Consider the following 26,044-nt stretch of genomic DNA (forward strand, 5'->3'; position numbering starts at 1 on the left):
ATTCCTTCTCAGTATTTATCACAATTGTAATTTCCACGTTAAACAACCAGTTTACACAAATTAATGTTTATCTCTCCTTAGACTGTATGCTAAAAGAAAGCAAGCAGTTTTGTTTATGGCCCCTGGACAATAAACGAAAGGAAAAAAACTCCAAAAATGAATACATCTTTTTTTTTTTCTTTAAATGAAAGCAAAGCAATTTCTGACTTTAGAAGTTATTTATTCAAAGTAACTTAAAAAAAAAAAACTGGCTTGACCGTTAGCCAAAAGTTTCAGTTTATTTAAAAGGCAAGCTTTGGGAAAGGAGGTAGGATACGGAAAGCACATAGTAGGCACTCAAAGCATGCAGAGCAAATGAAACGAATAAACGAATGCTACCGTAAAATGAGCCCAATGAGATCCAATCTAGAGGAGGCTGCCGACACTCAAAGCTAACCACCACCGTGCCCACGTTTGTGCTTCCCACAAACTGGGGTTAGAAAACTGATTTCCCTCCCTCCTCTGCTTCCTAGGCCATTTCAACATCCCGAAGCGTTAAGTTAAAGAAACGGCTTAGGGAAGGAAACGAAGTCAACGCTGAAATCCGCGGACACGAAACTCAGTGTTCGGAGTTAAAAACGTCACCCCATTCAGACACCCCTTTCTCTCCCATTCTACAAGTGTCAACCTCCACCCTCAAGTAGGGTCATGAAATCACAGTCACCGTACCCAGGATAAAAAATAAGGGAGTTTATCAAGCTCATAACACAGGGAGAGTGACCAAGTCCACCAGAGGCCGGAACTGGGGGACTCTGGGTCACCCAACCTGCATGGAAGCGAGGTTGCCGGGGAGCAGCGCAGGGACCTGCTACCTTGGGCGGGGAAGCGGCCGCGGGCCCCCGCAGGGGCGGGGTCCGGGTGCCCAGCCAGGGCCCCCACAGCCGGTCGAGGAATGCCGGCAGAGGCTCCGACATGGCCAGGAGAGGCACGGCCGCCTGCCGGTCCTCGGGCCTCGTCGAGACCGGGAAGAGGCGGCGCCGCTCGCACTCCCCCGAACCCGGGGTAGCCGGACAGGCCTAACCTGCTCCCAGCTCCCCGCCCGCCCCTTCCTGACGCGACGCCGCGCCCGCCGTTGGCCGTCGCGCCGCGCGCTCCGAGCTGAAGGCGGGAGACTAGCGCACCGGCCGCCGCGCACTCACCATTGTCAGCACTGCCGCCGCCGCGTCCCCGCCACTTCACTCCTCTTCTCTCAGGAGAACTCCCAGCCCCGGCTCCCTCCGCCCGGCGCCCCGTCACGTGACCTCCAGCCGCCCGCCGCACGTGACCACCCCCTTCCTTTACTCCCCTCCCCCTGCACCGGCGCCTCTCCCGGCCTCCCTCCGCCCCGCTGGCCGGCCTGGCCCTCCAGGAGAGGCCGTTTGAAGGCGGGGCCTGGTGCTCCTTCTTCCAGAGGGTGGGGCGGGGCCACCGCGGATGACGTCGTGTGGGCGGGGCCCGGGTGAGGGTAGGTTTCCCGGTCCTCCTTGCTCGCTGTTCCATCACATGACTGGCAGTGAGCGGTCGGACTGTTTGGGCACACCCAGTTCCTTTCCCTTGTGGAAGTTTGAGAGACTCGGGAAGCTTCGTGCCTGGCGTTTTCCTTCACTGGGTGCTGGGTTGCCGAGGCCAAGGAGAGACGTTACCCGAGACCCCGCTTCCCTAGGCCTCCCAAGACACGTGCTGTCTGAATGCGGATTTGACCGGGTCTTCTGGAACAACCCAGCTCACCATCCTACCCCCGGGCTTCTGAGTTTTGACAACTTGTTAATTTCTTGCCTCTGAAGAGACCAATAGGGGAAAAATCTTTGAGTACAACATCCGTTGCTTCCTAAATTCCAGCGAAGCTGCGGAAGACTTCTCTGGCTTTCATTGTGTCCTGGTCATTATAAAGTAAGCCTGGAAGATCTCCAGATGAATGAAATGATGTTCAGAGTCTCAAAACTGTTGAACCACCACAGTGCACTCTATATATAAAATCGAAAAGAAAAAAAAAATCATTCCATATAACAAAACAAAAATCAAGAGTGGGAAGAAGGGAGTGTCATATTTTAAAAATTGAAATCAGAATATGGTCTCCAATAGTTAACAAAAAATAGCTAGAAACTCCATAAATAATTGGAAACCAAGCAATTTGAAAGCTCTAGGTCAAAGAAGAGATCAATAGAAGTTTAAAATTAGTTTGATCTAAAAGATATTAGGTAATACAACTTATAAAACTTTGTGGGATGTAGCTGAAGTAGTTCTTAATGGGGGGGTCTGTAGTTTTAATGCTTGTATGTAAAAAAGTGAAAAATCAGTAATCTTTTTCACTAAAACAGGACGCTTTTAAAAAGCAAATTAGCATGCGGATGGAGAAGGTATTAGCTCAATTTTGCTGTGCTAAAATTGTGCTTAAAAAGTCTTTTTTTTTTTTTTTTTTTTAAGAAAAGCTCTTTCATCCAAGGACTTTGACAAGAGTGCCAAAACACTGAGGAAATGATAGTCTCCTCAAAAGTAATGCTGGGAAAACTGAATATTCATATGGAAAAGAATAAACTTAGACTCTTATTTTGCACTATGTACAAAAAATTAAATAGATTAAATCCACAAACATCATTTCTAAACCAAAAAGCTCCTGTAATAACACAGAAGGAAAGCCTTGGCCTCGTGACTTAATGATTTCTTGGATATGACACCATATGCACAAGCCAATAAAAGCAAAAACAGCCAAGTTGGGCAACATAAAAGTTTAAAACTTTTGTGCATCAAAGACACAATCAAGCCAAGTAAGCCAATCCCAAAAAACCAAAGGCTGAATGTTTTCTCTGATAAATGGATGCTAATCTGGGGGGGGGGGGGGCATGTGATGAGTGGAAGAAATTTGGATGGGGCAGAGGGGAAAGAGGGATAGGGAGGGCTGAGCAGGATAGGAAAGTTGGTGGAACGAGACCGACATCATTACCCTAGGTTCATGTATGATTGCATGAATGGTGTGACCCTGCTTTGTGTACAATCAGAGAAGTGAAAAATTGTACTCTATTTGTGTACAGTGAATCCAAGCATTCTGCTGTCAGGTATAACTGGAACAAACAAATTTTTAAAAAAAATTTAAAAGGACACTAATCAACAGAATGAAAAGGCAACTTATGGAATAGGAAAGAGAAATTGTACATATATTTTTTGATATACTTATATGTAAGGAACTCTTCTGTGTCTCATTTCATTCATTAATCATAATGTTGGGGGGGGGGGTTTTGTTTTTTTTTTTTTGTGTGTGTGTGTGTGTGTGTTACCTAGGAACTATCTCTCAGGGCCTCACACATGCTGGGTGAGTGCTCCAGCCCAATCATGAATTTGAAATGTATTTATTTTGTTCTATGTATCAATACTTTGGTCCTTTTCATTGCTTAGGAGTAGCCTACTGTGTGAACCAACCACAGAACATTTACCTATTTTCTCATTAATGGACATCTGTTTTCACCAGTTTTTTTCCCCCTATTGTGAATAAATGGCTATTAACATTCATGTACAAATGTTTCTTCAATATAACAAAATGGAATTTCTGGGTATGATAGGAATACATTTAATTTTATAAGAAATTTTACAGGGGAGGTAGCTCAGTGATGGGCACTTGCCTAGCATGCACAACCATCTGGGTTCAATCCCCAGTATTAGGGGGAAAAAAAGAACGAAACAATCATTATTTTTCAAATGGTTGTGCCAATTTACCCCCAATCAGCAGTGTATGAAAATTAAGTATCTCTACATCTGCATTTAGTGTTGTCAATATTTTCAATATCATCCATTCTTGGATATAATTATCTTGCAGTGATTTTAATTTGCATTTTCTTAATAATCAATGATATTGAGCTCTTTTTCATGCTTATGAACCTCCCTTTGTGAAGTGTCTATCAAGACTTTGACAATTTTTATTTGGGATATTTGTTTTCTTGTTATTGAGTTATAGTTTATTAAGTATTTTTGATACAAGTCCTATATCATGTATCAATTGCAAATATTTTCTCCTAGTCTGTCGCTCACCTATTTGTTTTCCTAACAATATTTATTGATGACTCAAGAATTTTGACTTTTACATTTAGGAGTGTGATCCATCCAAAATTAAATTTCGCAAATAGTGTAAAATAATATTTGAGGGCTTGAGTCCAAGTGGTTCCAAAACCATTTTTGTTGTTGTTGTTTTGTTGTTTTTTGTTTTTGTTTTAGGAGGGTTTGTTGTTGTTGTTTTAATGAATCATCTATTTTTTTTTCACAATACCTTTATTTTATTTATTTATTTTTAATGTGGTGCTGAGGATCAAACCCAGTGCCTCACATGTGCTAGGCGAGCACTCTACCACTGAGCTACAACCCCAGCCCATGTTTTTTGTTTTTGTTTCCGGTACTGAAGATTAAACCCAGGTGTGTGCTTTGCCACTAAGCTACATCCCTATCCCTTTTTACTTTTTATTTTGAAACAAGTTCTCACTAAATTGCCCAAGCCATCCTCAAACTTGGGATCCCCCTGCCTCCCGCCTCTCAAGTGGCCAGGATTACTACCATGTGCCACTGTGCTCAGCTTAGCACCATTTGTTTAAAATACTTTCCTTTCCCATTTAATTGCTTGATGTCTGTCAAAAAATCTATTGAATATATAATGATGGGTCTATTTCTGGACTTTGATTCTGTTACATTGACCTTTTTGTTTCTTTATGCAATGTCATACTCTCTTGATAAGTAAAGTTTTGTAGTAAGCTTTGTACTTAGGAAATGTAACTACTCCAACTTATTCTTTTTCAAGAATGATTTGGTTATTCTAAGTTATTTGTATGTCATTATACATTTTTGAATTGTCAGTACACTTCTACCTCCACCACCACCCCCCCCCCAAAAAAAAAGAAAAGAAAAAAATATCTGCTGTGAGTTTGGTTGGGATTGATTTGAGTCCATGGCTTCACTGGGGTTCTTAAAATGAAAATCGGTACCTTAACAATGTTGGACCTACCAATCCATGAACATTGTGTATTTCTGTATTTGTTTAGGTCTTTTTAAGTTTCTCTCAGCAACATTTGTAGTTTTCAGTGCCCTATATATCTTTTGCTAAATTTATCTCTAAGCATTTGTATTTTTGATACTCATAAATGGAATTTAAATTTTCTATTTTTCAATTGTTCATTGTTTGAGCTTATGTGTGTATTTGTGTATGTGTGGTTTTTCTCTCCCCTCTTTTCTTGAATCATCTTTATTTTTAAAATTTTATTTATTTAGGAACTGGGGATTGAGACCAAGGGCCCTTAATCACTAAGTCACATCCCCAGCCCTTGTTATTTTTATTTTGAAACACAGTCTCACTAAGTTGCTTAGCACCTCACTAAGGCTACTCTTAAACTTGCTGTCCTCCTGCCTCAGCCTTCTGAGTCACTGAGATTACAGGTATGTGCCACCATGCCTGGTTTTTTCTTCAGTCTTCTGCTAATCACATATTGGGTTTTCTGAATTATTAGTTTCTTATTTTTCCTATTTTCTGTCTTTTTATTCTCCCTTCAACATGATTTTTCTAATTTCATGATCCAAACCCTTAATGACTTTTATTCTGTATTATGAAAGCCATCTTCTAATATGGTCCTCAATGACTTTGCCTTCCAGATTATATGATTATACCATCATATAATTGCTTCTCAAATTCTGTCAGGGTTGCTTTATGTAACCAACAGAATGAGGTGGAAGGGATGATGTGCAACTTCTAAGGCAGCTTCTGGCTTACTTTCTCTTGGATCACTCATTCCTAGAGAAATCAAGTAGCCCAGGTCATATGGCCCAATGGAGAGGTCCAAGTAAGAACTGAGACCTCCTGTAAATAGCAAGTAACATGAGTGCACCATCTTGGAAACTGACCTCCCTCCCTAATGGTGTCTTCAGATAACCAAAACCCCAGCTGACATCCTGAATGACATTCCATGGAAGACCTCCTTAACAGAACCACCCAAGTAATCTCCCCAATTTCAGATCCACAGAAAGTATGAAATTTTTAAAAAAAGTTTACTGTTTTAAGCCACTAAGATTTTTGGTAATTTATTGCACAGAGCATGTAACTAATGCATATTTTTACATTTTAAATTTTTAAGAGTTCTTTCTTATTCTCTGAAAGTCCTGTTTAATTAACATTTTGTCCATGTGAATGTAAAGAAACAAAATATCCAATAATTGACATACAAACATCTAAAAATGTAGATTTTTACATAAGCCACTGATAACAAATTATATAAGTAGCTGAGATTTTTTTTTACGATATCTTTAATTTTTTTTTTTAATGTGGTGCTGAGGATTGAACCCAGTGCCTCATGCATGCCAGGCAAGCGCTCAACCACTGAGCTACAACCCCAGCCAGCTGAGATATTTTGATAATAAAGTTCCTAGCCGGGTGCGGTGGTGCATGCCTGTAATCCCAGTGGTTCAAGAAACTGAGGCAAGAGGATTGCAAGTTCAAAACCAGCCTCAGCAACTTAGCCAGATCCTGTCTCTGAATAAAAAATAAAAGGGATTGGGGATGTGGTTCAGTGGCTAAGCGCCCCTGGGTTTGATCCCCCATACTAAAAACATAAATAAATCAAGTTCCTACTTCCCATAGATTAATGATAGATCACACTATATCATATTATGGTAATAGGACTTACAATTGATAGGACTTCAGTCCAAAAATAATCATAAGTTTGGTGCAAGTGGTTCTCAAGAGGGAAGGGTCTTCTCCTTAGCAGATGTCTGGCAACATCTGGAGACATCCTGATTGTCAGATCTAGGGGCAGGGTGCAACCGAGCAGCTTTGAGTGAGTGTAGAGATCAGGAATGTTGCTAGACATTCCACACACACACACACACACACACACACAAAGAAAGAAAGAAAGAAAAGGAAAGGAAAGAAAAAAAGAAACAGGGCAGTCCTCTACAACAAAGGAATATCTTGTCCAAAATGCCAATAATGACTAGGCTAAGAAGCCCTGGTTCAGTAAAAACCTGAGAAGACAAATAGAGTTCTGAAAGATCAATTGTATTAATATTTTAAATAGTGACTCAAACAGTAAAACCAACAACATGCTGAGGAAAGAAAGACAAAACACTCCTGTACAATCAATCATTCCCTTCTCTTTGCTGCCTTGTCGTTTTTGTTTATAATTATTACAGATTTGAAAAATATCTATAAGATAAAATGTATTGCAGTTATTTGTTTTTCTTCCATTAAATGATGAGTAGTCTGGACAGTTCATTCCTGGTGGCTTGGTCTTCAGTGGGGTTTTGTTGATTATAAAATATCAGAGAAGAAAACTGACTATGAAATAGAGTTACTCAAAAGTACAAATTGAAAGACACCACCAACCCTACACCTCCCACCCCCAGTCAAAAGAATAATTATTTTTTTGTCTTTTTTGGAACTGGCAATGGATCCCAGGGCTTTGTGAATGTGAGACAATTGTCATTGAATTACATCTCAGCCCCTAAAATGAGAATTCTTAAAATCAGGGTAAGCTGGGAGCAATGGTGCATGCCTATAATCCCAGCAGCCAGGAGGCTGAGACAGGAGGATTGCAAGTTCAAAGACAACCTCAGCAATTTAGCAAGACCTTCAGCAACTCCTAGAGACCCTGTCTCTAAGTAAATATAAAATAGGGCTGGGGATGTGGCTCAATGGTCAAGTGCCCCTAAGTTCAATCCCCCACACCCCAAAATAATAACAACAACAGATTTACTAATGGAAAGATCAGGATAGAATTTAACAACTGTCAACTGGGGATGGGGCTCAGCAGTAGAGTGCTCACCTAGCATGTGCAAGGTCCTGGGTTCGATCCCCAGCACCACATATAAATAAATAAAGGTATTGTGCCAACTAAAAAATAATTATTAAAAAAAAAGAATTTAGGGGCTGGGGTTGTAGCTCAGTGGTAGAACGTTTGTCTAGTACATGTGAGGCACTGGGTTCAATCCTCAGCACCACATAAAAATAAATAAATAAAGTATTGTGTCCATCTACAACCAAAAACAAAATATTAAAAAAATAAAAAATTTAAAAAACAGAATTTAACACCTGTCACCATAAATAAGGTGTTATAAAGATAATTTCTATGAGTTGGGTTTTATGAGAGGCAAACTTAGATGAAGAATAACATGGGGTTGTTTATTAGGGTGTGATCTTAGGGTCAACACCCAAGCAGTATTAGAAGGAAGAAGGATTAGGCAGGAATAAATTGAGCTATAGTATAATCACAACAAGTCTTCAGCTGATGCCATAAAGAGTTTGGAAGCTGAGCTATCCCTTCAGAGTTGTTGTAATTGGAGCATGAATTCTGAGCCTTTATTACCCCCACATTGATGAATCTTCGACTGCGACTTCGAGCTATCCAGAGAAGGGACCATGACATTGGATGAGGTGGCTCTCTTCATCAGCCAACCTTCCCAGAAGCTGGAGGAATAAGTCCTCCAGTCCTGAAGAGGGAATCTGAGCAACACAGTCCAGCATCCATACAAGTTCATCCCTGTGCCACTCCAAACCCTTTGCTTCATATAAGTTCAGCTCCTTCAAGACACTAGAGGACTCTTTTCCTGGGAAAAACTTAATGAGGGGAAGTTTAGTGGAAGGCAGTACAGGCTGCTACCTTTGCAGCTCCTATCAAGACTACAGTTAAGCTGGGCATGTGGTGCACACCTGTAATCCCAGCAGTTTGGGAGGCAGAGGCAGAAGGATTATGGTTCAAAGCCAGCCTCAGCAAAAGTGAGGCACTAAGCAACTCAGTGACACCCTGTCTCTAAATAAAATACAAAATAGGGCTGGGGATGTGGCTCAGTAGGCTAGTACCCCTGAGTTGAATCCCCAGCCCTCACCAAAAAAAAAAAAAAAGACTATAGTTGATAGTTGTGTGCCTTGTGACACATGCCTACAATCCCAGTGATGCAGGAGGCTGAGGCAGGAAGATCGCAAATTTCAGAACAGCCTTGGCAATTTAGTGAGGCCCTCAGATTCTGTCTCAAAATATGAAAAGGCTAAGGATGTGTGTCAGTTGTGAAACACCCCTGGGTTCCATCCTTAGTGACCCCCTCCACAAAAAAAGCTACAGCCGATACTCATCAAATTTCTCCTCTATTTTAAATGACCTGTTTTTATTTCTCATCTTTGGTTATCACCTCTGTTTGGTTGGAGGGCTGACCCAGATCTTCAAACATGAGGATCTAAGCTGATGGTTCTTCTCAGACCTGGCTGCTGAATTTACCCATTTATCACCTGAACTGGGTAAGGAAGTACTAAAGGAAGCTTCAGTCATCACCTGAATGTAAACCCAGTCCATTCTGTTCCCACCGTGTAGCAGTGGTCTTATTTCCCACTCATGATCAGGTCTGTAACCCCACCAAGATAGTGACTTTTCTTGACTCATTCATTGGCACAAAGAGTTTAAAGTGCCATACTTTAAGCTTAACCACTGAGCCTTTTTTTATATTTTATTTAGAGACAGGGTCTCGCTGAGTTGCTTAGGACCTCACTAAGTTTCTGAGGCTGGCTTTGAACTTGTGGTCCTCCTTCTTCAGCCTCCGGAGCCCCTGGAATTCAGTAGGACTCTTATGGTGCCCCCCGGTGGAAATATATACCCCAAAGAACCATAACATCTAAATCTGCAAAACAACATTGCAGTGATGGGAAGTGAGGTTTGATGCAAAGTGAACCTCTCCGATTTTCACTCCTTAGTTCTTGGACCCACATAGTCTATCTATTAAGGACACAGTAAAATTTTTGATTTAATATGTACTCTGCATTCTGGAGGTTGGTGTTCCAAGTCAGGTGATGTGGTATGTGATAAAACCAGTGGGTCCCACAGTCATATGCTCAGGGCTGCATCTCCTTTTGTAATGTCATGATGCAATGTTCTATGAAAAATCCTGTTGGTGAATCACTCTGTAATCATTTAGGTATTAATGTGCCAGAGACCCCCTAGGGAAGGAAAGGCAAACCTGTACCTGAAATACAGCTCTGTCCCTATGTACAAATCCCTTGAACCTCCAGGATAGTAGGGATCTGTTATAGTCAACTTGCCACCTAGGGCTTTCAGAGATGATACCATATCAGTGGCTCAAAGTGACCTAGCACATTGGACATTTGGCAGCATCAATAGCTAGACGGTCAGTGGGAGCCTCCATTCCTGCCATTTCCATGAGCTCATTGTGACCCATAACAGAGACTGATATCTGTCAAGTCATCTTATCTATCCAATAGCTTACTGCCTCTTCTGCAATGGATATTTTCTGATAGGCATTAACATCCAATACAAAAGTCTTCACACGTTGTGACTTTGCTCAGTGACCCATACACACGTCTTTAACCCAGACTTCTTTCTGTTCAAGGCTCCTGACCAACTGACACAAACATTCACCACTGTCCATGAAACTGCATAGATATCCCAACCTCCAGCTGCTCTTCTTTCCACATGTAGGAGATGACCTGGAATAATTCCTGAAACTTTGCCACCGGGAGACTTCCTCCCTTGACCGTTTTTCAAAGTCACTCCTAATGGGTACAGTAGCACAGCTGCCATCCCTTTTTGGCTTGTTTCTACATCCTAGGCCAATCCATGTGAACAAAGCTTGAGCTCAATCCTACTCTGATGGTTGGTCATAAGGAACTCCATGTATGGCCATGGATGTGAGCTGAGAGGGAGGTATTGGCACATCATGGGTGATGACACAGGTCTGGTCAGGGACTCATGATCCACTGATACAATGGACCACTGTGATGTGACATTCTGGGAAATGTCCTGCCAGTCCGGGTCTTTTTAGTCCATGTTATGACAGGGTGGAAGTATTAGCAACGATTTGGGAAGGGACTGTAAATGTACTCTGGGGCTGATTCTAAGAGTAGGTCAACTCTTTCTGATCCTCTTTTTTGGAGATTTATGGGATAGAAAAGCATTTGCCAGATCAGTGACTGCCAACCACATTCCTGCAGCTGTGCCACTGCTCTAGCTGGCACAGCTGCTGCAGTAGAGCTCATATCTGCCTGGACATGTGATAGTGTACTGTCACCCTCCAGGATGCACCTGGATTCTTCATGACCCAGACTGATGAATTAAATGGAAACACATTGGAGACCAGCATTCCTTTACTCTTTAGGTTTTTAAAGATGCTACTAACCTCTAACATTCCCCTAGGACTGTTTTTGATTTGTTGGCATACAGGGAGAGAGACAGCTTCTCCTATCACACAGGTCAAGAAACCAGTGTGGGGGCTGGGGTTGTGGCTCAGTGGTAGAGCGCTCGCCTAGCATGAGTGAGGCCCTGGGTTCAATTCCTAGCACCGAAAATAAATAAATAAATAAAGTCTATTGACAGGAAAAAAAAAAAAAAAGGAAAAAAGAAAGAAACCAGTGTGGGAGTTGTGCTAACTACCAAGCATATCCATTTAATGATATATTTAAGGATTGGAAAAATGATCCCTGTGAGCCAGACCTGGGTCAAGATTCCATTTGAGTACCTGACCATCATCCATCCCCATCAACAGGGAAGCCATGATTGAAAGTTTAAATTTAGGACTTTTAGAGAAACATCTGATCAAAAATAATTATTCCCCCAGTTTACAACAAGAGATCCCAGACAGCTTAACCCTTTGGTTATACTTCTGCTTTAATAGAATAACATTTGAAAATGAAGATATCCAGTGGTAAAAGGTAAAGCAGGATGCGATACTGAGAAGCACAACTGTGCTTTAACTGGGGTCCTAAGTTTTTAATCGTAACAATCACACTTCAGCTGAACAGTGTCCTCTAGCTTTGCAACACACCCAACAGTAACAGTACAATACCACCCTTAACATTGTACTCCATGTCAAATACCCACTCTATAAATGTACTGTTTCATCTTTTTTTCCCATAATAAAAGGGATAGATCTATAATTCATAATCAGAGTCAGGTGCCTGAAGATTGAGGTATGAAATATTGCCTATCAATTTGCTTCACAGACTGAATTTTTAAAAAACAGTATAATTTTTTCTTCTTTAAAGTAACTTCATGTAATGGGAGTCTAGTTCATTTCATAATGATGTTGGGTTGAACAAGATAACCAAAAAAATTGCAAGTATTAGGCTGGGATGTAGCTCAGTGGTAAAGCAGTTGCCTCTTATGTGTGAAGGCCTGGGTTTGATACCCAGTGCCAAAAAAGAAGGTATTTTTCAGAAAAATAAGACCGATAACAACATTAAAGCATAATCCTTTAAGAATTCATGAGAAATAAAGGTGATAAAGTTTAAGGTTTTTTATCAGATGTTTTAAAATTTCCATAAAACTCTTTGTCCCAAGACTGATCATTTAACCATGGTACACAAAATACACTGAATACATCGCCTGGCATCAAGGTGGGGAAACCTTCATTTTTATATAATGAAATCCTCTTCTAATCCTTCTTGACCCAAGTTGTGGTTGTCTGAGGGCTGATTGCTCTCGAAAGACCTGAAGTTGTAATAGAAAGCATCATTTTCAGCAACTGGTTGGTATTCCTGTTCCATTTCATTTTGGAAACCATTTCCAGAGCCACTTCCAGATCCTGATCCAGATCCAGAACCAGACCCAGAGCCTGATCCAGAATAGTCCTCAGAAAGGGGGAAAACATCATTCAAGTTCTGGAATCTTTTCATTCTGAAATATGAAAGAAAAAAAAACATAGTAAAGTTTGTTTCATAGGGAATATAATCATAATATTTTTATGATAAAGAAATAAATGCAGCCAAATTAAGAGTTTAGCTCTTTAAGTCTCTAAATTATTGAATGCTATAAAACAAAAAACCAAGTCAAGCAGGGTGTTTAATCACTGAGTTATATTCCCAGCCCTTTTTTATATTTTATTAGACACAGGGTCTCACTAAGTGGCTCAGGGTCTTGCTAAGTTATTGAGGATGGCCTTGAACTTCTGATTCTCCTGCCTCAGCCTCCTGAGCTTCTGGGATAACAGGCATGTGCCACCATGCCCATCCTTCACATTCAATTTATCACCCCCCAATATATCCCCAAATTAATCTGCTTCCAATCTGCATTCATGAGCTGAAGGTGCTGAAGGGTGGGGCTTATGCATCTGAGTGTGCTCCTTAGAAGTCAAGTGAGCAACCAAAGATCAAAGCAATGGTGCCATCTCTCCTTAGGAGATCAGAGCATGGCATCAGAGACTAAAGTTGAGCATCACATCCTGCGGATCATTTTCACCATGAAAATAATAAACCCAGGTCACAATCAATTGGAGTTTTCAGTCATGCATGGATTCAATAAATATATCTGTTGAATAAGAACCATAGAAGAGATCCCTGTTCTGAGTGTCTGGGAAAGAACAGGAATAGATAGATGAGGTCCTTGAGGTCCCTGATCAAGAAACTTACTTTCTTTCTTTTCTTTTTTTTTTTTTTTTTTTTTTTGTACCAGGGATTGAATCCAGGGGCACTTAACCATTGAGCCACATCCCTAGTCCTTTTTTATATTTTATCTAGAGAAAGGGTCTCACTAAGTTGCTTGGGGCCTCAATAAATTGCTGAGGCTGGCTTTGAAGTTGCAATCCTCCTGACTTAGCCTCCCAAGTCACTGGGATTACAGGTGTGCACCTGACTCAAGAAACTTTTAACTTAGTGGAAAGACAACAAAAAGTGAATAAAAAATCAAGAAAACATTAAGTGGTGCAGAGAAATGAAATAGAGTAATGTCACAGAGGATGCCATGTGGCTACTTCAGCCTGGGGGATCAGATTTGGTAGTTATTGACATATAAATGGTGTTAGAAGCCAGGTAACAGGAGGAGGTCACCTAGCGAAAACATGTAGATTGAGAGGAGGACCCACAACAGCCGGGGCCACACCAATATATAAAAAATTCAGCACAAGAGAAAACAGCCAGGGAAGGCAGGAGGAAACCATGATAAGGTGGGGTATGGAAGCAAAGAGAAGCAAGAATTTGAAAAGAAGATGCTGGGTGCGGCAGTGCACGTCTGTAATCCTAGCAGCTCAGGAGACTGAAGCGGGAGTATCACAAGTTCAAAGCCAGCCTCATTAACTTAGTGAAACCCTGTCTCTAAATGAAAAATATATAAAAGGGCTGGGAATGTGGCTCAGGTGTTAAGTCCCACTAGGTTCAGCCTTTGGTACCAGAATGAGAGAGAGAGAGAGAGAGAGAAGATACCTAAATAGGAGACACTAAAGTATGCCTGAAGCCTGCTGGGAAGAAGATACTGGGTTCAGAGAGGTAATTGCAGAATTGAAGTTGTAGAGAAGGTGGTGTGAATGGGGATAGGATACCAGACACAGAGAGGGTTGACCTTAGAAGTTGCAACAACCAAGGCCCGATCGGGAAACTTCTCTAAATATTTAATACAAAGGGCACTGCTTATGCATGTGTTCAAGGAGAAGTGAAGCCAAATAGAGGATGATGTGGTAATTCAGAGATTAGCAACAGCAAGAAAGTACTTTCCTAGTGAGCTAGAGGGATCGCAGAAGACTGATATTATCTGAGAGACCAGGGGCATCCAGTGGGAAATGCAGCCACTATATGACAAACCCATGCCAGAGGTGCCTCTTGAGTTCTCTTCCTGCTGGCCTCCCCCATCTCTCTTTTGTGCCCCCATTGGCCCACAGTCAGCCACAAACCTGAATGCTTCAGGAAAGCAGACCACAGGGATCAGCCCTCCCCCACCCACATACAGAGCAGGACCAGGAAGGACAAGGGATGGATCAGAAGGCAAGGGGCCTGCGTTAGGCACAGAAGCAGAGACCATTCATCTATAATGACAGGAGGAAAATCAGAGTGTTGGAATGAGAAGCAAAGTTACTGGCTTCAGGAAGGGAAGATCACAGAGGTTATAAGAGAGAAGAAATGATGTGAAGAGAGGTTTTGGAGCTAGGTGTTGTGGCTCACGCCCGTAGTCCCAGCTACTGGGGAGGCTGAGGCAGGAGGATTGCAAATGGAAGGGCAGTCTCAGCAACTTAGGGAGACCCTGTCTCAAAATTTTTAAAAAGCAGGAGGCTAGAAGTAGCTCAATGGTAGAATGGTTGCCTGGCACATATAAGGCCCTGGTTCCTTTCCCAGTTAAAGGGAAAAAAAAAAGAAGAAGAAGAAGAGTTGTTTTGGAGAATTTAAGTTATTCTTCTAATATTTTAGATTTAAAAGAATTATTAGTGAAACCTATGGCTTAAAGAAATGGAGAATGCTACAATATTAAGTTCAGACTTCATGCTATAAACTTAAAGTAAGAACACAGGGCAGGACTACAAAGTTTCATTCTGATCTAGGTTTGAGCCTGAAGATTTAAACTTTGATGATAATCATTTTTTTTCACCCATCTTTGCTATAAACTATATAATTTTGATATTCACTAAAGTAAATGACTTATGTAATTCAACGTTTGGTTACTTACGAATTCCTATTGGCACTGTTTGCAAGTTTAAGCAGGCTTTGTTGATCAAGAAGGGGTTTGGGTTGTTCTACATGACATTCCATTTATTTTTTTCTTTCCCATTTTATTAATCACCCCCAATTCCAGGACATTTCTAATCATCCTCCCCCACAAAACCATACCCAGTAGCAATCACTCCTTAGTCATCCCTCTCCTCAGTCCCTGGCAACCAGCAATCTACTTCCTGTCTCTAGGGGTTTACCTATTCTGGACATTTCATGTAAATGGTATCATATAATATGTGGCTTTTTGTAACTGGCTTCTTTCTTCTGTTTAATGTTTTCAAGGCTCACCTATGTTGTAGCAGATATTGGTACTTCCAGGTTTATTTATTTATTTATTTATGGTACTGGGGATTGAACCCAGGGGTGCTCAATGACTAAGCCACATCCCCAGCCTTTTTTTTTTCTTTTTTAATATTTTATTTAGAGACAGGGTCTTGCTGAGTTGCTTAGGGCCTCACTAAGCTGTTGAGGCTGGCTTTTAACTTGTGACCCTCCTGCCTCAGCCTCCTGAGCCACTAGGATTACAGGCATGCATCCCTGCACCCAGCCATATATCAGTATTTCATTCTTTCATGGCTAAATAAGTTAAATAATATTCTATTTTACTGACGTAGCACACTGTTTATTTATTAGAATACCTGATGGACTCCAATTGAATTTTAATATAATATACTCTATGTACATAAATAAAACAATCTTTAGTCATTTTTAATATCTGTTGGTGAAAAGCACTCAATGCTTGTCTGTCACCCACAACAAACCTTGCAAAAACAGACAAAATATGTATACTTGCTCATCTTGTATACCAGCGTATATGGTACAGTTCTACCAAGTACTGCACAGTAAAATCCAAACTTCCAAAGCAGAAGCTTAAAGCTTGGTGTGGAGGTCCTCCAACTTCCACTTCAAGATTTCACTAGACATTGTGAAACTATGACCTCTGTAAAATCAAAGTTCACTTACGGAAAAGGGTCAGTCCTTGCAGGGAGGATCCTGTTAGACTCGCCTGGAGGGAGGTTGAACAGGGGTCCCTTTTCATCAATGCAGTTTGCAGAATTACTGTCGGGACTGCAGCGTACCCACTGGTACCTGGCTCTCCGCATAGGATAACCTGCCCGAACAAGGAACCCGTGAGAAATAAGTATCTCTTCCACAGCTTTGAACTGCTCTGTTGTTAATTAAATGGATTGAAACCAGAAGTTTTTAAATTAAATGGATTCTAAATTTGGTAGAAGGTGCAGCACAGACAGGTTTAATGTCCATTAACAAAATAGCAGCTCCCACTCTGCACTAGCCTTTTGTAAATGTTTTTTGTCCCCACAGCATTCCCATAAAGTAGCAGAGAGTTTAATATTGATGTCAGCTGCCTGCAAGCAAATCCTGACTCTGCTACTGGCTAGTTATGAAACCTAAACTTCCTGGAACCCCTGCTGTAAAATGCAGGTCTTAATAGTATCATAAGCTTGTCACAAAATTAAATTGAAGCCGGGTGCAGTGGTGCACGCCTGTAATCCCAGCAGCTCAGGAAACTGAGGCAGGAGAATCACGAGTTCAAAGCCAACTACAGCAAAAGCAAGGCACTAAGCAACTCAGTGAGACCCTGTCTCTAAATAAAATATAAAATAGGGCTAGGGATGTGGCTCAGTGGTTGAGTACCCCTGGGTTCAATCCCTGGTATACCCCAAAATAAAAATTAAATCAAAAAAATCATGAGAAAACTTTAACATAGTGCCAGGTACATAGTAAACAATGGATAACATTAATTATTATTATTATTTATGTGTAGGGTTTACTGGAGATTGAATCCAGAGGTGCTCAACCACTGAGCCACATCCCCATCCTTTTAATTTTTTATTTTGAGACAGGGTCTCACTAAGTTGCTTAGGGCCTCACCAAGTACCCCAGGCTGGCCTTGATCTTGGTGATCCTCCTGCCTTAGCCTCCCAAGTTGCTAGGAATCCAGGTGTGTGCTATCATGCCTGGGACTATTATTATTTTTGTGCTATTATCTCCGCTTTTCACATTGGAAAATTGAGGCCACCAAGGAGCTTAGTAGAAGATCCAGGATTCCAACCTATACCTGATCCCAAAGTCAGCCTCTTTAGAGAGATGAGACAAATCTGGTTCAGAAAGGTTAAGAAGTGCACTGAGAAGTATCTAAGCCATTAGAGAGTGCTGGGGCTTATGTTTTAGGACCATACAGGATTCTTGGGAATGAAAAGTAAATCAAAACTCTTTCTCTTCAGAGATTTCACAAGAAGACTAGCCTATTCACAGAGGAACAGAGAGGTTGCAATAGTCAAGTATCTCACTGCTTCTTTGAATTTAAATTCTATAGAAAAGTCTCCAAATCTGGTATTCTAAGGTGATATGATATATAGGACCCTTTATTAATTCATGAAACACCTTCTTCATGACTCAGTTTAGCAAGGACAGAAGCTTGATGGTGAGAAATACCACGCCATCCTGCAAACAGTTCATCTCCTCCCCGCCCCAGCGCACATTTTATTCAAACAAGTGCTTCGAGCACTAGTAATCACCTAGCAAGAAGAAGCATGGCTGCAATTCTTGCAAAGCAGAAAAGCCCAGCACAAAACAATATAAATGCTTGGAAAAATGACAAGGTGCTCACTAACCAAACAGCTAAACAGTAGTTGTTGCCAGGAGCTGAGGTGCCTATAATCCCGGAGGCTGAGGCAGGAGGATTGCAAGTTCAAAGCCAGGAACTTAGCAAGATCCTCAGCACCTTAGGAAGACATTGTCTCAAAATAAAAATAAAAAGGGACTGTGGATGTGGCTCGGTGGTTGAGCACCCCTGGGTTCAATTCGCAGTACCAAAATAATTAAATAAGTAAGCAAATAAATAAAAAAAAATGAGTGAAAAGATAATGTGGAAAGGGGCTGGGGATATGGCTCAAGCGGTAGCGCGCTCGCCTGGCATGCGTGCAGCCCGGGTTCGATCCTCAGCACCACATACAAACAAAGATGTTGTGTCCGCCGAAAACTAAAAAATAAATATTAAAAATTCTCTCTCTCCCTCTCACTCTCCCTTAAAAAAAAAAAAGAGAGAGAACTTGTTAAAAAAAAAAAAAGATACTGTGGAAAATGGAAGAAATTACACAAAAATAACTGGTGGTAGACTCTTTGATGATTTTTTTTCTTTTCTAACTTGCTATAATAGATAACATTCCTCTAAAACATAAACATTTAAAAGACTGACTTGGAAAGAGAGTAAATATTCCACATTTAGTTAGCCAGTTTGCTTCCTTTCTCTTCTCTGTTCGATCACAATCTTCCCCATGGTTCCTGAGTAGAGCTTACAGAGTCTGGTGTGGGAACTAATTGTCCAAAACGCTCTGGGGATAAGGCAGGCAAGATGACATCACGAGGTCTGCCCATTACTGGCCATATGACCGTGGCCAACTTAACCTCTCCACACCTCAACTTCCTCATCTGTAAAATGGGAACCATCATGGATGTAACAGTGAGATGTGAATGTTAGGTTCTTAGAATGGCAACTAGCACCATGGCAGAGCTTTTCAAATGCTAGTTTCTATGATGAAAATTACAACAACCTACAACTTGAGGATTGTAGAGAGTCCAGAATTTAAATCTGAGTTACCATTCGACAACTTAGTACCTTTCAAATTCTCAAATTATCATCTTTCAAACAGATATTGGGGAAAATTACACAAAAATATGAGAAATACCACAGCAAAGAGTTCCCAGTTAGCTGAGCATGGCGGTGCACACCTGTAATCCCAGCAACTTGGGAGGCTGAGGCAGAGGATCTCTGGTTCAAGGCCAGCCTCAGCAATTTAGCAAGATCATGTCTCAAAAAGGACTGCAGATATCGCTCCCATGGTAAAGAGTCCCTGAGTTCAATCCTCAACACCAAAAATAAAAATAAATAAATAAATAAAAATACGAGTTTCTGTTTAGGTGAAATAAAATTATGTGAAGCATCTAACACAAGCTTTTGCACATAATAGATATTGAATATATTTTATCTCCTTTTCTGATTCTTTCCTGAGGCAGTAATAATGTGGCATCTAATTAGGGCTTAGGAAACTCCTAGTTGGTGAGACAAAAATCAAACATCTCCCCCAGCAGAGGGCGATGTCTTCACACCTATGGGGTCCAGACCTCACTATCCAATTGAAACATGAAGCCAGCTAATGCAATCAGAGATGTTTCAAAAACAGGTAAAATTAATTTTAATATAGTCTATTTAACTCATGTTTTAGGATATTATCACTTAACACATAATCAATATAAAAGTTGTTTTTTTGTTTTGTTTTGTTTTTTCAATACTGGGGGCGAATCCAAGGACTTGAATATGCTAGGCAAGTGCTCGGTCACTAAGCTCCACCCCAGCCCCAGGATAACAGTTATTACCAGGGAATTTTACATTCTTATTTTTCAAACTAAGTCTTCAAAATAAAATATACTTCATATTCACAGCATGTGTCAATTTGGACTTGTCATATTTCAAGAGTTTGAAATACATTGAATAGCAAGGTGAGAAAATATTTTCTTGGATAGGAAGTTAAACAGAAAAATTAAATTTATTTAGTTTATTTTTTTGGTGCTGGGGATCAGACTCCAGGCCTTATGCATGCTAGGCAAGCACTCCCCCCGTACCCCTAAATGAATGCTTTGAGGGGGTACCCCCGTGAAAGACTGCATCTTTTCACTAGTAGAGCAGCTCTAACTTTGACAAATTTATTTTTTAGTTGTAGTTGGAAACAATACCTTTATTTCACTTATTTATTTTTATGTGGTGCTGAATATCGAACCCAGGGTCTTGCACGTTCGAGTCAGCGCTCTACTGCTGAGCCACAACCCCAACCCCCCCCCAACATTTATTTCTAAAATACAAAATTAGCCCCCAAGTTCAGAACTTTGAGTTGCTTAACTCTTCCTCCCTGTTGCTGAGGATGGCTTTGAACTCTGGATCCTCCTGCCTCAGCCTCCAGAGCCGCTGGGATTACAGGCATGCATGACTGTGCCCAGATTAGAAGATGTTCTAAAAATCAACTATGGGGATGGTTGCACAGTTCTGTGAATACACTAAAAATAACTGAATTATAGACCTTACTTTTTTTTTTTTTTTTGCAGTGCTGGGGATTGAACGTAGGGCTTCTACATGCTAGGCAAGTGCTCTGCTGCTAAGACACACCCCTGGCTCAAACTATATACCCTAAAATGTGAATTGTATGGTATATGAACTCCTTCTTAGTAAAGCTGTTAAAAATCAGAGATAGGACTGGGGATGTTGCTCACTGGTAGCACGCTTGCCTAGCAAGCATGAGGCACTGGGTTCGATTCTCAGCACCACATAAAAAATTAATAAATAAATAAAGATATTGTGCCCACCTAAAACTAAAAAATAAACATTAAAAAAAATCAGAGATAGAAGTCTCCCACTCCAAAAGTCTATTGAATTTGTTGAAGATATTTTAAAATAAAGAACAAGGGCTGGGGTTGTGGCTCAGCAGTAGAGTGCTCACTTAGCACGTGCAAGGCCCTGGGTTCGATCCTCAGCACCACATAAAAGTAAATAAATAAAACAAAGGCATTGTGTCCGACTACAATTAAAAAAATAAAGAAAGAGCAGTTATAGACACAAAATTCCTGACATAGTTATCCACAGGTGCTGGCAGGATGTAAAAAGTCAAGGTTCTAACTCCTGAAGTTGTGAGAGTACCTTGACTTTCTTTTACTTGAGATAAATTTCTCACAATTATCATAATCTTAAAAATAAAAGAAAATGCTCTTCTAGTCAGAAACATCTTCATAGAAGGATCTGCTTCACAGAGGATCTGCTGGTTCATTGTGTATGGATTCCAGGGAAAAGTATGATTTTTATTAAGAATTCCTTCCAGCTGGACAAGGTGATGCACACCTATAGTCCTAGCAACTCAGGAGGCTGAGGGAGGAGGATTACAAGTTTAAGGCCAGCCTCAGCAACTTAGTGAGACCTGTCTCAAAAAATAAAAAGGGTTCAATCCCCTGTACCCCCGGCAAAAAAAAAGAAAAAATCCCTTCCCTCACTGTCCTCCACTTCCCCCACACCCACACACATACCCTCACTAGCTCTGCTTGATCAACATACACTCCATGAGTAAATGTTATCAAGCAACTTTCTCCAGTAGTGCCTCTGTATTTTTTTATATGATAGTAACACTTTTTCCCCTAACATAATCACTATTTACTAACTTCCTATTCTTAATGGAAACGTATTGCAAGTGTGTTACAGAAGCTTAAGCAGAAACTGTCATAAAGGGGGAGGGGATATTTGCTTCACTCAAAATGGGTGCATTTAAGCAACTGTCATTATCTAAGTTGACGTTACTTCCTACTGGTCTACAATTCCACAAGATGGATAAACTTCCGACTCTTGCATGGTTTGACAAGTTATAAAAAACTCCAAGTTTAGTTTCAATTTCTCCCTCAAGTCAGTAGTAAACATAGCAAGGGCGATAGTCAAAGAAAGGGTTTTGGTGTTTTCGATTGTTTTTTGTTTTTGTTTTAATACTAGGGATTGAACCCAGGGGCACTCAGCCACTGAGCCACATCCCCAGCACCCCCCCCCCTTTATAAATACACACACACACACACACACACGTATATAGATTAGTTGTAGTTGGATACAATACCTTTATTTTATTTATTTATTTTTATGTGGTGCTGAGGATCGAACCCAGCGCATTGCATGTGCTAGGTGAGCGCTCTACCGCTGAGCCACGACCCCAGCCCCTCCCCCCAGCCCCTTTTTATTTAGAGACAGGGTCTCCCTAAGTTGCTTAAGACCTCACTAAATTGCTGAGGCTGGCTTTGAACTTTCAATTCTCCTGTCTCAGCCTCCCAACCTACCAGGATGACAGGCAGGCACCATGATGCCCAGTGATATTTTTTTGTTGTTGTTTTAAATTTAAAAAACTTCTAATCAACAACAAGTTAATGCTAGACTTGACGTTGGAATGACTACTTCTGCCATTAGTCAGTTGCAATGGGCCTTGGGCAAAACCCACACATATTTTGCAAGAGGCTGATGTAAAGAGCAAATGAGATGATGAATTTCAGGTCCAGTTTTTTTTTCTCTACCAATTGGTGCTAATTCCTCCTCCCAAGGAATGTGATGATCCTTACCAGAGAATGGGTGTGAATGCCCTTTACAAACAGCTGCACATGTGGGTGGGATCAGTACTGTGCTCTAGGAGACAGTGTGGTGGGAACACACGGGCTAGCCCTGGTCCCTTGGTCACACCTGCTCATGAATGTTCCATTTTCTTTATTTACGGGCATCTTTGAAAAGAAAGGCTGTAACACAGCGCTAGGATTCAGACCTCATTAATAACCCCGTGGAGCCTACATGAACTAGATTAGCCATCTGTGCTCTCCATCCTCTGCACACGTCACGGCACTTCCATTTCTTTCCACTCAGTGGACAGTTTTACATTCGTGTGTGTATTGGGTTTTTAAAAACAATTATGTGATAGCTGAAGTATATCCCTTGCAGAATTCATATGTTCAAGTCCTAACCTCATAATGTGACATAATTTGGAAAGAGGATCATTGCAGATGTGGTTCAGATGAAATCATTAGGGTAGCCCCAATCCAATATGACTGGTGTCCTTATCAGAATAGACAGTTAGAACACAGATGTGTGCAAGAGAGGCCACGTGAAGACCAAAGGGGAAGGCAGCATCTATAAGCCAAAGAGAAAGGCGTCAGAAGGAAACCAACCTAGCAAAACCTTGATCTTGGATGCTAGACTCCAGAACTGTGAGGAAATGAATTTCTGTTGTGTAAGTCATGTGGTCTGTGTTACTTTGTTATGGCGGGCCAAGCAGATGAATGCAGGAACCTAAGAGGGGTTGAAGGTGCTCAGCAAAAGCACACCAAAAGCCTTGCTAATCTAAAACCAGTAAATTCAGTAAACTTTTTTTTTCTTTTCTTTTTTTTTGTACCAGGGATTAAACCCTGGGACACTTAACCACTGAACCACATCCCCAGCCCTTTTTATATTTTTAAATTTTGAGACAGGCTCTCACTAAATTGCTTAGGGCCTCACTAAATTGCTGAGACAGGCCTTGAACTTGTGATCCTCCTGCCTCAGCTTCCCAAGCCGCTGGGATTACAGGCATGCGCAGGGCATGGTAAGTTTTGTTTGTTTGTTTTTTTAAGCTGGGGGAGGATGTTATCCCCTCTCTCTGGCATCAGGTGGGGTGTGGTGAAATGGAGTCCTGGCTCTGCCCTTGGCCTCTTATTGCATCACTAACACACACAAGGCATCTCTTTTCCCCTCAAGTTCAATGTGAGCACGTGTCCTTGAGCCGAAGCCCAAGTTCCCCTCAGAAATACCCTCATTTTTCAGTTCATTCATTGTCTTCTTTTTGGTTTCCTTTTCTAACGAAGATCGAAATCTACATAAATGTTAGTATTTTCAACAATTTCAAGATGGTTTCTTTCTTCTGCATACACATAAAAGGAAAGTTTTCGTTTTTGTTCTGGTCTTACCCATTGAGTCAGTGAAAAATGTGACACTTTGGGGAAATTTTGAAGATAGAAAAACTTAGGTAGGGATCTACTCAGCACCAATGCATCACTCAAGTCTGTGCCACAAATATGAACCTCACTTAATCTTGTCAAAGCACACGGGTGTTAGGGAATCATTACATCAGGCTGTAGCTTTTCCCAAAAGGATCCAAGAAAAGCTCGTTCTCTACTTTTACACTTTAAAACTAAGAAGATGAAGGGAACTGTTGCAGTAGTATTACTTGCTGTTTTTCCTCTAATGCAATAACTAGAAGATGATGACTTTATGAATTTCCAATATCTGAGGAATTTCTTTGAGATCATTTGTAAGATTTCATTTCCACAGGAAGTAAGAACATGACAGTTAGAAGTCACTTCGAAGAAACAAATCCAGGACAAGCGTGTCACTGTGACTCAACATTTCCTTTACCATTTGGGGGAACTTAATGTTTTCCTACTATAAATTCTGTCATCTACTTGTTAGGCTGGGACCTTCTGCCTTATTATGATTTTTTTTTATTTACCAAAAGCAAAAGAAATTGCCTTTTTCTTATAAACTGAGCATTTTCGTTTTCTTAGTCATTAAAAGATTTAAATTGTTTCAGTCCAACTAAAGAGCCCTAAATGATAGATCAAACTAAGAAGATATTTCCAAATGTGATGTTTCTCTGAGCAATAGCTCAAATCCTAATATTCTTTGGGCTTTCTTTAAAACCTAAGGTTTACATTAACTATGTCTACCTATAATCAAATTTACAGTGACAAATTAGAAAAAGAAAAAAAATACACACTGTCAAATTTACCCTAATTAAAAAATAGTATTTCCCAATGTTAAAATGATGACACCACCACAATGCATTCCAACTTGGGGTTTGTGTAGACATCCAGGAATAGGTAGAAATTCCAGAACATTCCAAGGTGCCATCTCCATGGATCAGGCATGTGAGTCCTTTTCCTTATTCCTTTCCTGACCTTTAAAAATTAATAAACCACACATTTTCATCCAAAAACAAACAGCACATTTCAATCATTGTAAGAGTTTATATGGCTGCACCTGCCTCAGAGTTTAATTTTTCTTGGTACCAGACTCAACTGAACTCACACAAAGGAGTTTGGTCATGTTTAATCTTTCGTCTTTGCCTCCTTTCCCACAATATAATACCGTCAGTACCTTGTATTAAAATAGTCATTATCATTTGCATGGTCCCTGGGGCTTATGGAAAAGGTTACAGGGGAACAAGTTTCCTGGGTCTTACCTTGGACTGGAGATTCCAAAACCAGGATGAGGGCGAGAGCCAGGGCCAGGCTACTGCACTTGAGGACCTTCTGCATCATGACCAGCTCACTCCAACACGCCAGCCCACGATTAGGAAATGCAGCAGGGTGCTCTCTGTCCCTTTTAGAAAAGGTTCCAAAACCTCAAACCCTGCCCAGAACACACGTCACAGTTTCCTGAACAAATAGAAAGAGATCCACATCAAAACCCAGAAAGAAAGAAAAGGAAAGCAGCAAAAATAACTATTCATACCCATTATGAAACTGCACTGGGCTCTCCCCACGCCTGCTTTCTCTAAAGTTTTGTTGTTTGCCATTTGCCTTAAAAAAAAAAAAAAAATTTTTTTTTCTTTTTCCATCAAAACAGCAGAATCAACATCCAGGACGGTTTGTTTTTCCTTTCTTCAGGTGACAATCTAAACACAGGTTGATGACTGTAGGAGTGAGCCACCAATGATGAGAGGAGAGAGCCAGGTGTCGCCTTCTCATCACTAAGTGCCTTCCACACAAAATGTTCTCGATTTTCTGTTTCATCAAGGAGCAGCCTAACTCGTGAGCCAAGCTCGAGAAGTGTAACTTCCACGTTGGGTCCTCATCCACCACAATGAGTTGTTCCTCATTCAGATAAAGTCTGTTCTTCACTCAGTTTTTGCATTGGCTTCCCTCTGCCCCAAAAGTATGGTGAGGATTTTTTATTACACACACACACACCAAAAAAAAAAAAACTTGGCTAAATAAACAACAAAAAAAATTATCTTGCATTCCTCGGCTCCT

The 26,044-nt window shown here is 40.8% G+C and overlaps 2 protein-coding genes across 3 annotated transcripts in view; both read right to left on the reverse strand.

Annotated features, from left to right (window-relative positions):
- Vps26a (VPS26 retromer complex component A) overlaps window positions 1–1,287 on the reverse strand; it is a 38,983-nt gene extending 37,696 nt beyond the window's left edge. Inside the window, exon 1 of one of the 2 annotated variants that reach the window (XM_046419853.2) lies at window positions 1,179–1,287. In XM_046419853.2, the coding sequence (XP_046275809.1) occupies window positions 1,179–1,181 (3 nt within the window). In that variant the 5' untranslated portion in view covers window positions 1,182–1,287. Of the gene's footprint in view, window positions 1–851; window positions 987–1,178 lie in introns of those variants that run through there. The other variant, XM_058577918.1, reaches the window with a different exon arrangement.
- A 10,343-nt stretch (window positions 1,288–11,630) lies between these two features.
- Srgn (serglycin) lies at window positions 11,631–25,406 on the reverse strand. The gene is made up of 3 exons (XM_046419926.2): window positions 25,252–25,406; window positions 16,415–16,562; window positions 11,631–12,656 (listed from the first exon to the last, which is right to left on the reverse strand). Exons 1-3 carry the CDS (start codon window positions 25,328–25,330, stop codon window positions 12,395–12,397), a joined length of 489 nt encoding a protein of 162 aa, XP_046275882.1. The 5' UTR covers window positions 25,331–25,406; the 3' UTR covers window positions 11,631–12,394.
- Window positions 25,407–26,044: the final 638 nt, after the last annotated feature.

Source organism: Marmota monax, unplaced genomic scaffold (genome assembly GCF_021218885.2).
Source record: "Marmota monax isolate L192 unplaced genomic scaffold, Marmota_monax_Labrador192_F-V1.1 WCK01_AAM20220418_F8-fsc00019, whole genome shotgun sequence".
Lineage (NCBI taxonomy): Eukaryota > Metazoa > Chordata > Mammalia > Rodentia > Sciuridae > Marmota > Marmota monax.